This window comes from Typopeltis vanoorti, chromosome 9 (genome assembly GCF_054136105.1).
Source record: "Typopeltis vanoorti isolate ZY-2024b chromosome 9, IOZ_Tvanoo_1.0, whole genome shotgun sequence".
Lineage (NCBI taxonomy): Eukaryota > Metazoa > Arthropoda > Arachnida > Uropygi > Thelyphonidae > Typopeltis > Typopeltis vanoorti.
Genome location: NC_143557.1, coordinates 81079696 through 81096064, shown reverse-complemented (window position 1 = coordinate 81096064; position 16369 = coordinate 81079696). Strand labels below are relative to the sequence as shown.

General features: G+C 35.4%; 1 protein-coding gene across 1 annotated transcript in view; it reads right to left on the bottom strand.

The window, feature by feature from the left end:
- The window catches only part of LOC150103198 (5-oxoprolinase), a 368797-nt gene that overhangs the window by 150341 nt on the left and 202087 nt on the right, over positions 1-16369 (bottom strand). Inside the window, exons 18-20 of the mRNA XM_090398524.1 lie at positions 11695-11758; positions 7813-7913; positions 4631-4667 (exon numbers count right to left, since the gene is read on the bottom strand). Of these exons, the coding sequence (XP_090254650.1) occupies positions 4631-4667; positions 7813-7913; positions 11695-11758 (202 nt within the window). The remainder of the gene's footprint in view (positions 1-4630; positions 4668-7812; positions 7914-11694; positions 11759-16369) is intronic.

The window sequence follows — 16369 nt, the reverse complement described above, 5'->3', positions numbered from 1 at the left end:
TTCTGAGAAAAATTATAGGAGCAAACCGATGGCATCAGTGGCAGAATCATATTAAAAAATGAAGATGTTAGGATGGAACTGGACATTCTTAGCATTTAGTAATGTATGAACAATCTAAGATGGCATGGTTACTTAAACAGAGTGGGAGAGAAAAATTGGCAAAACATGTGTTTGATGCCAAAATAGCTTAAAAAAGACAGAGAGGAAGGCTGAGATCTATGTTATTATTATTGTACAGGAGCTCCAAGAGTCTGAAGACTCAATTTACCCACAGAATCTATCAAACCTCTCCTTGAACCTATTAACAAACAAAGTGCTGAGAACTGACTCTGGAAACCCATTCATTCATTCACAACTCACCAAGTGAAAAATCTAGTCCTCATGCCCTTACTAGCCACGCTTGTACTCAACTTCCAAGGATGATCTCTTCTTCTTCCCCTCTAGCTAAGTGCTGAAGCATTTTCCTGCATCAATCCTATAAAACTCTTTAAGTAACTTAAATGTTTCTATCATATCTCCTAAAAGATAGCCTGTTATTTTACAAACTCTCTTCCAGTCACTTTCTCAACTAAATTGGCCCTACAATTCCTCTTCTTCCCTCTAATTACATAAGAAAGCAAGCAGTCACTGATCAACATCCACACACACAGTTCAATTGCAAACATAATAAACCAACTTATCTTTTACCTTTATTTCATCTACTCTATTCTTAAAAGACCTCTCGATACTGTTTTCCCCAATGAGTACATCTCACAGCTTTTCAAGAAAGTGGTTAAGAGAATCTTTCCATACATGGAGTTTATATATATATAGCCAAGTCCCTCCATAATTGTAAGATCTGTATTCACAAATTCATGTTTTCACACTGATGGTCACAAAATCATGTGTCCTCAGCCTACAGCAAGTGTCATCAGAGTAGAACAGCTTATGACCTTTGTGTGTTGTGTGTCTGCCTTAGGCAAATTATGCTTAAAATATTATTGTGCTTATGTGAATACCCATGGGTTCTAAATGAAGTAGTGACAGACAAAAGCATAAAAGAGACAAGAAAGTGCAGATTCTTCATAAATGTTGAGAAGGGCTCATATATATATATATATATATATATATGTGGATGTAAGCCATATGTTTGGAAAGTACCATACAATGCATAAGAAATCAAGAACCAGATCGGGTGAATTGGTATGATTTCCACTAAGACCAATGTTCTGTTACCATTAGTTTCAATGTCTGAAACTAATGGTAAGTCCTATCATTTCTGGACTAAGTTGCAGCTTGTATTGTACTCTGAATTTTATTTCAGTGTTCTTGCATTAAAGTAGAGTAAGAATATATGTAGAATCTCTCTTCATATATGGGATCACAAAAACATGGTTGACAGAAGAGGATATAATAACATGAATAGAAGCAGCAGGGTACAGCATTTTTCGACAGGATAGCAAGGGAAAGTGTGGTGGTGGAGTACTGCTTATGATAAGTGATGGCTTATGTCCTTTAAGAGTGAATGCTTTGGAAGGTAGTAACAATAATTATTTTGAAAGCGTATGGTGTGAGGTAGAGATAGGCAAGATGGCATATTTAGTGGGGTGTTGCTACAAACCAAGAAGCACAGAGGGTGGGGACCAGGAGATGTTTAGACAGTTGAGCTTGGCAAGTGCAAGAAGAATGATTGTTATGGGAGATTTTAACTACAGCAGTATAAATTGAGGACAGAAAGATGCATGCAGCAATAAGGGAATGGAATTTCTAGAATTCTTGAGGGACAAATGTCTTGGGCAACATGTAATAGAGGGAACAACAGGTTCAAGAGTTTTGGATTTGGTCATCAATATAGCATCAAAAGAGTTGATAATAACTGAGATGACATCTCTCCAGCCAGTTGGAGAGAGTGACCATGTGGTTTTGACTTGGAAGATGAATAGACATGCAGGAGTATCAAAGAGACGGAATGTATGTGGAATTATAAGGCAGGTGATTATAACAGTCTTAGACAGTCTTGGGGAAGTTTCATGGAGGATGAATTGGAAGGCTGGGATATCATTAGTGCTCTGTAAATTGTGAAGGAATATTTGTTAGCAGCAATAGTCAACTGTATTCCACAAGTGAAGAAGAGGACACAATTTGGTGTAAAGTGGATGACAAACAATATTAAACAGGAGCTGCATGTAAAAAAGAGGCTATGGAAAAGATATAAGGAAACAGGTGAAGAGCAGATGCATGAAGAATATAAGACACAGGCCAGAAGAGTGACTAGTATGGTAAGGAAGGCAAAAGTGGAATATGAGAAGAAATAGGCCCTAAGATCCAAAGAAAATCCTAGGGAATTTTTTAGCTATGTGGCCAGTAGGAGGAGAAATGATTGTGGAAGAACGACATTGTGGGATAAAAATGGGAATAGAGTGACTTATCCAAAGGACATAGTGGAATTGTTCAATGAACACTTTATTGGAGTATTTCATCCTGGAGGAGTAAATTTTAATACTGGAGGGATAGGGCAGGTTCGAGGTTTAGAGGTGCAGGAGGAGGGTGTCTTCCAAATACTAAGTACTCTGGATGTCAGTAAAGCTGTGGAACTGGATAGTATTTCACCATGGTTTTGAGAGAATGTGCTAAGGAACTGACAGCTCCTTTGACCTGACTTTTCAATGAAAGTCAGGCTACAGGAAAAAGTGCCCAGGGAATGGAAGGAAGGTAAGATAGTGCCATTGCATAAGGGTGGTAGCAGAGTAGAAGTATCTGATTATAGGCTAATTTGTGTGTCATCAGTAGTTGTCAAGATTTTGGAGAAATTAGCGAGGGGACTGTATACAACATTGGGCAGATGAGGGTAATGTTATCTGTAAGAGTCAACATGGATTTGTGAGGGGGCGCTCTTGTTTTAGTAATATGCTAACCTTTTATAATAAAGTTACAAGAGCAGTAGATGAGGAAAAGTCATATACTGCCATTTTCTTGGATTTAGCGAAGGCATTTGACAGGGTGCCACATGATAAAGTGATATTTAAGTTGCAGCACGTGGGTTTGGATGTCAGGTTGGTCAACTGGATTCAGGATTGGCTGTCTGATAAGTATCAGAGAGTTGTGTATGGTGGGGCAGTTTCAAGGAGGCAGAAGTACTGGGACCTATATTGTTTAACCTTTATATCAATGACATTGTCAGTGGATTGCAGGAGGATATTCAGTTCTTTGCAGATGATGTGAAGCTGGGAAGGGTTATTAGTAATAGTGCAGATGTGGTAGCCCTGCAAGAGGATTTGAATAAGCTAGACAGATGGGCAAATGAATGGGGCTGTCATTTTAATGCAGCAAAATGTAAGGTCTTGAGTCATCAAGCCCAGATCTCTTGGGAGACAAGAGATCTGGGGTTGATGATTGATAGAAATCTGAAATTCAGGGAACATATTGTAAAGGTGGTCAAGGTTATAGGACTGCTGCAATAATGAGAATGATGTTGGCCTGCAGAGATAAAAGAGTTATCATTCCACTGTATAAGACCCTGATCAGACCACACTTAGACTATTATTCTCAGATTTGGTCCCCAGGATTTGAAGGGGATAAATTAACTGTGGAAAGGGTATAAAGGTGGTTAACAAAGATGGTTTCAGGACTGTACAATGTTAATTATGAGGATCGGCTGAGGGAATGTGGACTGCAGAGTTTGGTGGATAGCAGAACTAGAGGTGATATGAATGAGACTTTTAAACTGTTGAGAGGTGGTTACAGGGTTAACACTGGGGAGTTCTTTCGTTTGGTTGAACAGCAGGAAGGAGTGATGACAAAGGGCCATCCCTGGAAGTTATGAAAGGAAACTGTGAGCAAGAGGGTGAGGAGTGCTTTCTTTGCATGGAGGATGGTTGAACCATGGAATGCATTGCCTGATAGAGTGGTGAGAGCGAGAATGGTCAATGAGTTTAAGGAGTGGTATGATATACTTTGTGTTTCCTAGCAAGGATCTCCCATGATGAGTCTTTTGATTCCATGGAGGTCTGAATAATAATAATAATAATAATAATAATATATATATATATATATACTGTATGTCATTCTGTTATTAATTTCATTTAAGTCATAGTTTTAGGTTTTGAAGTTTACCTTGTGACTTATAACATACTTTATCAAGATCTACAAAAAATAAAACTATGGCTTAAATGAAATTAATAACAGAATGATATATATATGAAGAGAGATTCTACATATATTCTTACTCTACTTTAATGCAAGAACACTGAAATAAAATGCAAAGTGCAATACAAGCTGCAAGTTAGTCAGAAATGACATGACTTACCATTACTTTCCGATATTGAATTCTCACATCATCCTTACTTGTCTTGGAATGTTGGCTCTCCTTATGGGAAGGAGAGAGAAAGCCTGGTTTGAAAACCTTTTCAAAAATCTGGTGCCAACAACCATTACTGTCAGAATCTGAGTTACAGCTTGCTATATATATATATATATATATATATATATATATATATATATATATATATATATATATATGTGTGTGTGTGTGTGTGTGTGTGTGTGTGTGTGTGTGTGTGTGTGTGTGTGTGTTTTAATAATATATATTATTTACAAGAACATTTACTTTCAAAAAGAAAATTGCTTCTGTTATTTAAGATCTTCAACTTACTTTGATATTAGTTGACACAGATGTTCTCTGTAAAATCCTAAGCAGAAAGTATGTATTCATTTAGCAGTATTATAAAATTTTAAAAAAATTAAAAACTTCATTCTTCAGTTGTTTAACTCAAGTGCAATTTCTTTAATTTTGATATGCCATTTTAATATAGTTATGATTAAAGAATAATTATTAATTTTAATCTACAAATTACACTTTCTTAATAGTGATGACCATAGAAATCATAGAGAATGAGGCTTATATAATAAGGATAAGTGCACAATAACTATAGGCATCAAACAAATATACAGTAATATATAAATAACTTTTATAGCATTACGGATACCAACATGTTAAGGTATGCTGAGATGTTCTGTTCTCTGAGATAACAATCAGTAGTTGGTTAAGTAAAACGATTATTTTTCTCACATTTTACTGCAGCAGACTTATTTCTTTTCTAGAACTCTCTGTTGATGATATGTTGTAATCGTTACTCTTGTTATCCCAATGTTGAAATTATCATCTACCTTGTATGGTTTCTATTGGTATTTTATGCTGATATATTTTCCCCCATTTTATGAAATATTTATTTATTGATTGATCTTTATGATTCTTTTACTTATTTTTTTATTAGTCCAACATAAAAAAAGTTGATAAATCTAGTCATTTGCTGATGCTAAGCCAAAAATGGAAATAATTAATAAATATAATATATATATCCTGCAAGATGAATTAAATATACTGACTGTTGACAAAGGACAATGGCTGCTAGTTGAATGTGCAAAGTTGTGCACTTCTGAATGAAAAGATTACAAGCTATGTTACGTTGATAGACCTGAACTGCAAGAAACTGATGATGCTGGTATTTGAGAGCAATGGTAATAGGGTTGAGGTTCAGAGGATATATTGCAAAAGGCTACAAAATAACTCAAAAGATCACTTGGTTGTTGAAAAACATGGTGACATAGATTCCCAGAGATAAGGAAGTTATTATTCTTTTTTATAAGGCTTTAGTAGTCCAAGATGTGGTGGTGTTATATCTTGGACTATTGTGCACAGATTTGGATGCTTGGGTTTCTTGGAAATGAGGAAGTGAAGAGAATCTGAAGATGAGTAAGCAAGATGGGATAGGTCTATGAAATACTTCCTATAATAAGGATAACTTAAAAGTGTGTATATGTGTTACAAAATTTGGTTTTATTGAATACAGGTGCTTGGGATGAAACACAATTACAGGTCTACAAAATTGCTGATGCCTATAATTTTATATAGCAGCATAAAAAAAAGATGAAAGAAGCAATCTGTAGTAGATATGAAATGGTTAAGCAGAATTCTAAGAGCACCAAAGAAGGCGAAGATTGTTATTGAAACATCTTCCAATTAAATCAGAGAAAATGCCAAAGAAATTGCTTCGCAAGGAAACTGAAGATGAATTGACAAAGTGAAGAAAGAGGACTTTTTAGACAAATCTAGAGAAAATACCCTAACTAGCTCGTGGAGGGCTATAGTGGAAGAAGGCATCTCCCAAGTCTGCATGAAAATTGCTTCTCACGTATCATTTCCAGAAGGCTCAAGAATTTTTACCAGATGGTCATCATTATTGATTGGTATTTTGCATTGGTGGTTTCTACAGCAGTGTACATGGGCCATCAATTTCTGTCTTGTGTGCTTTTCACAGAGAAGATGAAGGTTCACTCAAGATAGTATTTCCAATCATCATGGCAATCACATGTAGACTAATCAAAATCTGCATGTGGTTATTCATTCAAGACATTGGCAGGGAATTCTCCAATGACATGTGGGTAGGTATTTTTGGAGAAAGATTAATAGGGTTGTATGTTTTTGTCAGATGGACTTATAAAACCTTTGTACTGTGACTTCTTGCAAAACCTTGTAGAAAACATCCTGCATGAGTATTTTCAAGATGTTCCTCTAGTGTCAAAGAGAAACACATTTTGTGCATGACAGAGCTCCACCACACTTCAACCATAAGACCTGAAAGTATCTTGATCAGAGGTTTCCTTAACTATTACCTAAGCTGTAATCAAAGTAAACCAATTGCAGGGCTTCTTCAGTCATCTGAGCTAAATCCTGTAGATTTTGATGTGTGGGGACCATTTGAAATCAGTGTTGAAGAATGTTGATGAACTGCAGGAATGTGCTGAACTTTCATGCACTAACATCAGACACCAACTTTCAAGTGCATGAGGTTGTTAACGATGAGACATCTCAACAGATGTGTGGCTGAGAAAAGAGATAATTTTGCGCTGCTGGTTTCTTTTAAGAGTTACCAAAGGATTTATGCTTATTTCTTGATATTTCACCTTCTATCTGAACTGTAGGTCATTGGTGTTTGTGTTGCTACTACAACTTGCTGGGACCTTTTTTTTTTACCTTTTTTAAAGTTTATGACATGGAGTGTAGAATTATCCTGTATAATTAAACTAAACTACTAAGATGAGAACTTCACATAATTATCAAATTACTCAAATATTTTTGCCATTTTTTTTTTAGAAAACTTTCACAATCTTTCTTACTAGACTATTACCTAAGTTGTAATCAAAAATGTAGTATAATTATTTATACAAATGCCTCTCAAAAATTGGAGCTAAAGGTATATCATTTGTATGATTCTTCTCATCTTTAATATTTACCAAGGGTTGATTATAGCTTATTTATAACTTTATAGCTATACTTTTATTAGCTTTAATTTTTAAAATAAAGCTATAAAATATTTTTTAATAATTTAATTTTAAATAAATATCTCATTTTCTTTAGAACATCATGTCAAATGCCATCACAGTCAGTCTGGTAGAATGATCTCATCATATGTAACTTGTTTGCATAAGAGACTTCACTTTAGATTCCACCTACAAATGAAAGAACTTTTAGTTGGAATCTGAAAAAGTTTAAGAATTTAGAAATTTAAAGATAGGGCTAATTTAGCCCATATTAGATAGATGGCTGAAATTTTTTCCTCCTTGCAACCTGAAAAATTTCTACAATGCAGCAGGCTGGCCTACAGATACCCAAATTCAACATATATAACAGGATGTGGGCACAACAGCAGTGTTGCGTCCACCTTATCCTATTTCAAAGTTAGGTCTCTTAACTTATTAAACTGGTATTATGAATATTCAAATGTGAGAGTGATATTGAAATAAAACAAATTAAGATATGTGAAAAAACACAACCTTCCCATTTGTTCAGCAATGCTCATGAAGCGGTGAGAAAATATTGAGAGCTGAATTGTGTCCAAGTCAGTTCCAATCTTCTTCTTTTTAAGAGCACCAATCTGAAACACAAACATGAACAACACATTCTATTTTTCAATTTTGTATATCTTGAAATACAACACAAAAATTGAACTTTTTTTTTCTGTGAATCCTACCCACAAAAGGTTTTAAACTTATTGTGCATAGTAACATGGATGGATTAAAGGTCATATATATATATATATATATATATATATATATCATCCAGAAACCTTGTTCTAAAAACCAAGCTACAAGCTTTTTTCAAACATCAGTCCTCCAATAAGCAGGACAGCGGTGGTCTCATACTGGAGAATTGAATTTGTCTCTCAATTAAAGACATTCACAAATATCCATAGTCACAGTATTGGTTGGAGAGCAGAACCACTATCTGCTTAGCTAACTAGTTTACACACACACACACGCACCTCAAACAAGAAGTCAAAAAGCCTATAATATAAGTTCTATGTGTGTGGGGGGGGGGGGGGGGGCAAGTAAACAGCATAGAAAAGGCTGTTGCAAAGAGCAAAGGTATATGGAATGAAAGAAAAGGATATCATGTTGGAGGCCTAATGGAATGAACACATGGAAAGAAGAGTATGAGAAGATGGTTTGCTAAGTTTAAAGCTAAAATGTCTATGAACTGACCAGTATTCTTAAAAAATTAGAGAAAAGTGAAAGAATGATGATACCAATTCAGTAGAGCAGCATCCATGAAAATATCAAAACCAAAGACATAATGCAAGAAGAGTATGAGAAAGTGCAGGGAGTTTATGAGGGGAGGGATGTCACCTATTAAGAAGACTGTCCTTTTCTGGATAGTATTCTTGGAGAAATATTAAATTATTTGCTATAATTATGAAATTTAATTTTGAAAAATTAACATATAAGAATTTGTAAGATATAATTAAGACAGGCCAGGAAATGACCTGCAATCAACTTGAAATTTACACAGACACAATATGATGGAAATGATATACCATGTGTCATAATCTCCATAATCTCTAAAATTCATTGGAAAGAAATGATATCAATATGAAAGTATAATAAAATAAAATGCTTCCAATAAAACATAAAAACATCATTATTCCTGTATACAAGTCAATTATATAATAGCAAAATATATCAGAAATGATTAAACAAATTTGGGTAAACTACTTCTTTTATTAACAATGAAAGAAATTTGAGATTTTAAAGCAAAAGCATGTTCTAAAGGGAGAGCATTTTAGAAGACAAATGCATACCTGCCTTTCAGAGGAATTTCCATTTTGATATTTCATTTCTTTTCAAATTATGCCTATTGAAGAAATTATTTTCCAACTCAATTCTAAACTTCCACCAAGACATGATAAACCTTTAACAATCATGTTCTTATAGTAGTTACTTCCAATGGCAAGGTAAATTTTACCACTTAACCTTCATTATATTTTAACTAAAAATGAAGGAATGGCAAAGGGCTCTACTCTCTCTCTCTCCTAAGCTCACCACCATCACACTTATTGGTGATCTGAAGTGACTTGAGAAAAAAAAAAAAAAAATTTGGTCTTTAGAGTTTCTGGATTATCTAATGCACAACAAGATTAACTAATGCAAAAGTCAGCAAACTTCTGTGGATGGGGTGATCATTAAAATAAAAAAATACAAAAATAATTAAAATGACCATATAAAATCTGGATAATTTTTTAAATTATTAATATTAAGTTTATATTTAATTGAAGTGCTGGTTTAACTGAGTTTGAGTGTTTTAATTAAATGCAAGCATAAATATGTACTCCTATATTTAATTGTTGAATCACATGTTTTGTGTGGTATATGGTATATGTGAGATGAATTCATTGGCAAACATAGGTAGCTTATGAGAAAAAGGAGAGGATTGCATGAGAATGTACTAAAAAGATTTGGTTAGGCAGAGAACTATAAGGTTTTGTTTGTGAGAATGATTTCCAAAGAAGGATAAAATGAGCTGACAATGGCAGATAGTGGTGCATGAGAGGATGTGGAAGTGGTAGAGCACACTGCAGAAATGGATGTGAAAGATAGACAGCAAGATAGTTAATACAGAAGTAGTAGAGGGAAAAACAAAAAATGGCAGTTGGAGAGACTAGAAAACTGCTTAGTATCAGGAAAGGTAAAAAAAGGAGCCAAAATATGAGAAGGGTAGGAAAATTCAAGAAAAAAAAACACAATAAGGTGATGTATTATGATTCTATGATTAGGAGTATGCTAGATGAGAAAATAACCAAAGTGTATATACTGGAAGAGAAGATTTATGATGTGACCAAGACTATATGCAAAAAGATAGAACAGTTGGAAGATCTAAATTGAGAGAGAGAGAGAGATAATGATAGCATGGAAGGTAACTCTGAGAATGGACCACCATGATCAACATCACAGAATTCCATCAATAGTCTTGTGAAGATTCTAAGAGCCAAATCAATGATAGAAGTATTAACATGGTGATCACCACATAATCAAAATACTCTAGATGAAAAATAGTTATAGCAAGTTCTTCCATTTGGTTACAAAGTAAATTATATTTTGCTTTCCTGCATGAGAGCTTAGACACAAGCACTAGATGAGAGGCTGAGACTGTTAGAACAGAGAAGGACAAAGACAAGCAAATAAAAGTTTGCATGTGAAGGATTTGAATTTTGGTGATGCAACAATGTTATTGTTGCATCACCCAAAGACAGGACTGACCTCCTGGTAGCAGCAACATTCTTTTCCTCCAACTCCTGTATTGATGATCTAAGCCAAAAGTATTCCCCACCCACTTTATCAAAAAATGCTCACTGCACACCTTCTCTAGTCTTTTAACAGAAAGGCAGGAGAATTGTGAATAACTTGGATACCAACAAGCCTTCTGATCTGATGGTATCCCTCATTTCTGTTTAAAATGCTCCTGAAAACTAATACCCACCCTGTATCATCTTCACAATCTTTCATACTTACTGACATCTACTCTTCAGAATGGAAAAAAAAGCCTACATACAACTAGTTCCGAAGAAAGAAGATAAAAGCCAGACATCCAATTACGGTCATATTGTATTCAACTCAGTTCTACTGAAAATAATGAAGAAAGTTATCAGTAGTGAATTCTCTGTTACCACTTAGAAGCCCACTGACAACCAATATGGATTCCACCACTTTTGATCTCCTTGCTCACCAACATCACTCATCTATGGAAAGGTTTGGCAATACATAATTACTACATCTTGATCACTTCACATTGCTCTTTACACCATCATGTCTCATACTGCTTTTTTAATTAATCTATTGTTTATGTTCTACCTTGTACATACTAGTCTGTCTGCTACTGAAGATGAAAGATGACTGTCATTTTCAGGTTGATATATCTGGGAAATTTCTGAGGAAAAATTTTTTACTTTTATTTTAATTGTTTCATTTATCCTTGTGTAGATGGTTTTCAACAGTGACACGAAAAAAAAAATAAAAAATAAACTTATGAGTAAAAGCAATTCAAAGTATTTCTCTTCCACCTAATTTCTTCATGGCATCTGCATCACTAGAAGAAACGCAAATATATACAATTGCTCATCACCCACAAAGTCATAGGGATAAAGTCTATAGGCTTTGGTCAAAACTTTTCGGTAGTTCGCTATAATGAATGAATTTGTTATATATGATGTTTTCTATAATGAGAGTTGATTGTGTTTACTTTATTTTACTTCATTTTACAGTACTATAATTCCCTATTTATATAAGACATACATAAGGAATTCTCATTATTAAAATTTATTTAAATTTTAAGTAAAATATTATTAAAATAAACTAATGGCTTTATATCAGTGAAATTAATACCTTGATTTTAATATCACCACAGTCTGTAATGACAGCTTCACATTCTGGTTCTACTAATATTGTGCTATATAAACAATAATCTTGGTGTAAGAGAAAACATAACATATACTTAATAAGTACCTTACCACTTTAATTACATAAATTAATGAGGTTATTAGTTAAAATGAAGTTATTTTATAAATAGGATAAAGCTTAAAAATTATACTGCACTTCACTTCTGATATACAGGGTGTTCGGGATAAATTTGACATATTTATAATTAATTATATTTTTCCGTAAGTTACATGTATTAACACACACTTCTCTTCATTTAAAAGTTTGGACCCTTCTTCATTCATATACAAGATGTCAGAAAGGATGGATAGCTGGAACCCACCTGAATCATGGAAGAGAATAACTTGTATCATGATGATTCGTGCCCGCCATCAAAATAAGGATATTACGACTGCTGCCCAATGCTCCCTGAATACAGTAAAAACAATCAGGAATGAACCAGAGACTTGCAATGGTGACTACGAGGATGTAGCAAGAAGAAAGATCCCTAGCAGACGATCTGATTGCGTTCGTACAGCAGAATTCCTCGCAAATCTGCAGGAACAGGTGTTGAAGAACCCTGGCATTGGAATTCGGGCTTTGTTCGTGGAGTTGCTAACTGTAGTCAAGCCCTGGATAACAAGGGTAGCCAATGGTAGGCCGTATGTATGGCAGCAGGATTCGGCCCCTTGCCACACCTCTGGGAAAAGTCAAAAATGGTTGTCTGAAAATTTCTACGACTTCACCAGTCCAAATGTTTGGCCTCCAAACTCCCCAGACCTTAACCCCATGGATTATTTTGTATGGGGCGCAGTTGAAAAAGACACCAATCGCACTTCCAGTAATACAAAAGCCCAGTTAATGGATAAAATTAAAACAGTTTTTGCGGCCCTTCCCAGGGAGACTGTAGCATCAGCTTGTTCGAGGTTCCGAAGCAGAATTGAAGCTGTGATCGATGCTAATGGTGGTTATTTTGAGTAAATCTTGTTGATAGTATTGTAATTAACTCTGCCTGTAATGTTTTTTTGTCAATTCATTAAATTTAATAGATACAAAGAAGATTTTCTTTTTCCTTACGAAACTGTCAAATTTATCCCGAACACCCTGTATACATGTTTTTCAAAATGTGATTTTAATGATAGTGCTAATAAATTTGACAGTATTGAGTACTACTTTTTAATTCATTTATGAGCACTATCACTGAAATATTAATATCACATTTTAAAACCTAAGAATATATCAAGTTGAAGTACAAAAACATGGTTAACTTGAATTACTCACTTAATCTGCATGCATTTGCATGTTTTAATATGAAAAGAATATTGTATAGTATATAGAAAAGTATATTTGAACTTTTTTTTTCTGTCATCAAATAAGTGACACATATCTTACTATAAAAATAAATTCTGAATTTTAATGTCTATAACTTATTGCTGAAAACTGCAATACTTGAAAATCTAAAAATTGTTTTGGGTGGATAGGCTTCCATGTCATAATAAGAAAAAATTACAATTTTTTTGAAATGGATTATTCTGCTAAGAATGTTAACATATACAAACAAAAAAAAAAAAGGATTTATGGGAAAGCAGCAGGATTCAAGAATTTAAATAAACCAGGATATGGGCATGGAAGGATATTTAAGGGGAGAAAGAGAGAGAGGTCCTGGAATATGCTCAACATCTATGTATCCTGAAGACGATAGGGAAGGCTGATAAAATCAAAACTAAGCACTGTATTCTTTCATGTGAATTCCATGTGCATTAAGTCATACACCTATCACATACATTAAGTATACTATTAAGTGGGTATAACCCAGAATTGTTGCTACAGAGAATGAAAATTTTTCAAGTCATTTAAGGTGTCGTGATAAGTAAGATGAGTGTCTCATATCAAGCAATGAAAACTGCCACCGAAAGGATTTCACAACTATCCATATCTCCAGTGGGATTAGAGAGCAGAAGTGCTACCCACTAAGATAACTCACAATCTCCTGGTTGGTTGAGTGAATAAAATATCTAAATTTGGGAATTTTGGCTCACTAGCAAAATGAGTATAACAATTAAAGAATATAATAAAAGACTTTGTGGCATGTATGCTTCTCGGGAGCTGGATATGTGGTGGGTGAGAGAAGGGGAGTGCATATATACACAAAATGCAGACAGTGGGAAGAAATTAATGCATTAGATATATCAATAACTCACCTAGTTGCTTCAGGGATGGGAAATGAATGTCAGGAGATGAGTAGTATGATAGGAGAGAATGACGAGCGAAGTATGAATGAGAAAATAAGAGTCAGGAGTGTGGAAGGCTTGAATGACAGTGAAGTTTATGGAGATGGTTTTGATTGGAGAAATGAATGGCAAGTAAGAGTGAGTAACTTGCAGAGAGGGATAGATGAGCTGAAAGAGAAGGTGGAATATCTTGTGAACGAGATGAGAAGTATGAAAGATTAGATTAGGAGAATGGAAGAGATGTATGCAAGGCGAATCAGAGTAAGAGTGAGAGAAAGTTTTGGGAATGATAGAAGAGGAGAGAATAGAAACAGTAGGAGAGAGGGAATGAGAGAGAGGTTTGGGAATGATAGAAGAGGAGAGTACAGAAGCAGTAGGAGAGAGGGAATGATAGAATAAGAGAGTATAGAAACTGTAGAACACAGGGAATGATAGAAGAGGAGAGAATGGGAACAGTAGAAGAGAGGGAATGAGAGAGAGGTATGTGAATGATAGAAGAGGAGAGAATAGGATAAGTGGAAGAGAGGGAATGAGAGAGAGTTATGGGAATGATAGAAGAGGAGAGAATAGGATAAGTGGAAGAGAGGGAATGAGAGAGAGCTATGGGAATGATAGAAGAGGAGAGAATGGAAACAGTAGGAGAAAAGGAATGGTAAGAGGTGTAACGTGTGGTGACTCAATGATCCGTCGGTGTGCAAGATAGGATGCATGAGGAGTGTTTGCCTGGAGGAACAATAGAAAGTGTGGCTATGGCAATTAAGAGGGGTGAAAGGGTGGATGAGATGATTGTGATAGTAGGAACAAATGACTTGAGAGGTAATGTAAATTGGGCAGCGAGAGATATGAGATTCTTGCTGGAGGTAGTACAAAAGAAGATGCAGAGAGGACAGATAGTGTGCATGTTGCCTAGGTATGATTGTGACGAGCTGAGCAGAAGAGCAGTAATATTGAATAACATAATAGCTAGAATGTGTCAGAAGAGAGGTTTGGAATATGTGGATGCTTGGAGAGTGTTTGAAGACAGAGAGGAATTGTATGCGAGAGACCACTTGCATTTGAATGAGGAAGGACGTAGGCATCTGAAGAGATTACTGTTCTGAACGAGTCAGTGTGTCAATGCAAAGAAACTAGAATGCCCAAGGTGGACAGTAGCAGGGGTGGCCTCTTGTGGGAAAGGGTACTTGGGAGAAGGGGGAAAAACATCAGGTAGTGCTGAGCCCAGTGGAGTCTAGAGGGGATAATGCTGGGTATAGAAATAGTGGCATTTTTATGCTTTATGCTAATTGCCAGGAGTATCCAGAATAAAGGAGAGGAATTGGTGGTGCTGATAGCATCAGCCTGGCCAAAGATTATTGGGCTCACTGAGACATGGTTGACAGAAGAGGATATAATAACAGGAATAGAATAGCAGGGTAGAGCATTTTTCAGCAGCATAGAAAGGGAAAGCGTGGTGGTGGTGGAGTACTCCTTATGATAAGTGACGACTTATGTCCTCTAAAAGTGGAGGCTTTGGAAGGCAGTGACACTAATGATTTTGAAAGCATATAGTGTGAGGTAGAAATAGGCAAGATGGGATATTCAGTAATTATGGGATATTCATTGCTATAAACCAAGGAACACAAAGGGTGGTGACCAGGAGATGTTTAGACAGTTGAGCTTGGCAAGTGCAAGAAGAGTGATTGTTATGGGAGATTTTAACTACAGTAGTATAAATTGGGGAGAGAAAGATGCATGTAGCAATAAGGGAATGGAATTTCTAGAATTCTTGAGGGAAAAATATCTTAGGCAACATGTAATAGAGGGAACAACAGGTTCAAGAGTTTTGGATTTGGTCATAGCATCAGAAGAGTTGATAATAACTGAGATGACATCTCTCCAACCAGTTGGAGAGGGTGACCATGTGGTTTTGACTTGGAAAATGAATAGACATGCAGAAGTATCAAGGAGATTGGAACATATGTGGAATTATAAGGCAGGTGATTATAATAGTCTTAGACATCAACTTGGGGAAGTTTCATGGAGGGATGAATTGGAAGGCCGGGATATCATTAGTGCTTGAGAAATTGTGAAGGAATATTTGTTAGCAGCAATAGTAAGCTGTATTCCACAAGTGAAGAAGAGGACACAATTTGGTGTAAAGTGGATGACAAACAATATTAAACAGGAGCTGCATGTAAAAAAGAGGCTATGGAAGAGATATAAGGAGACAGGTGAAGAGCAGATGCATGAAGAATATGACACAGGCCAGAAGAGTGACTAGTATGGTAAGGAAGGCGAAATTGGAATATGAGAAGAGATTGGCCCTAAGATCCAAAGAAAATCCCAGGGAATTTTTTAGCTATGTGGCCAGTAGGAGGAGAAATGATTGTGGAAGAATGACATTGTGGAATAAAAATGGGAATAGAGCATAG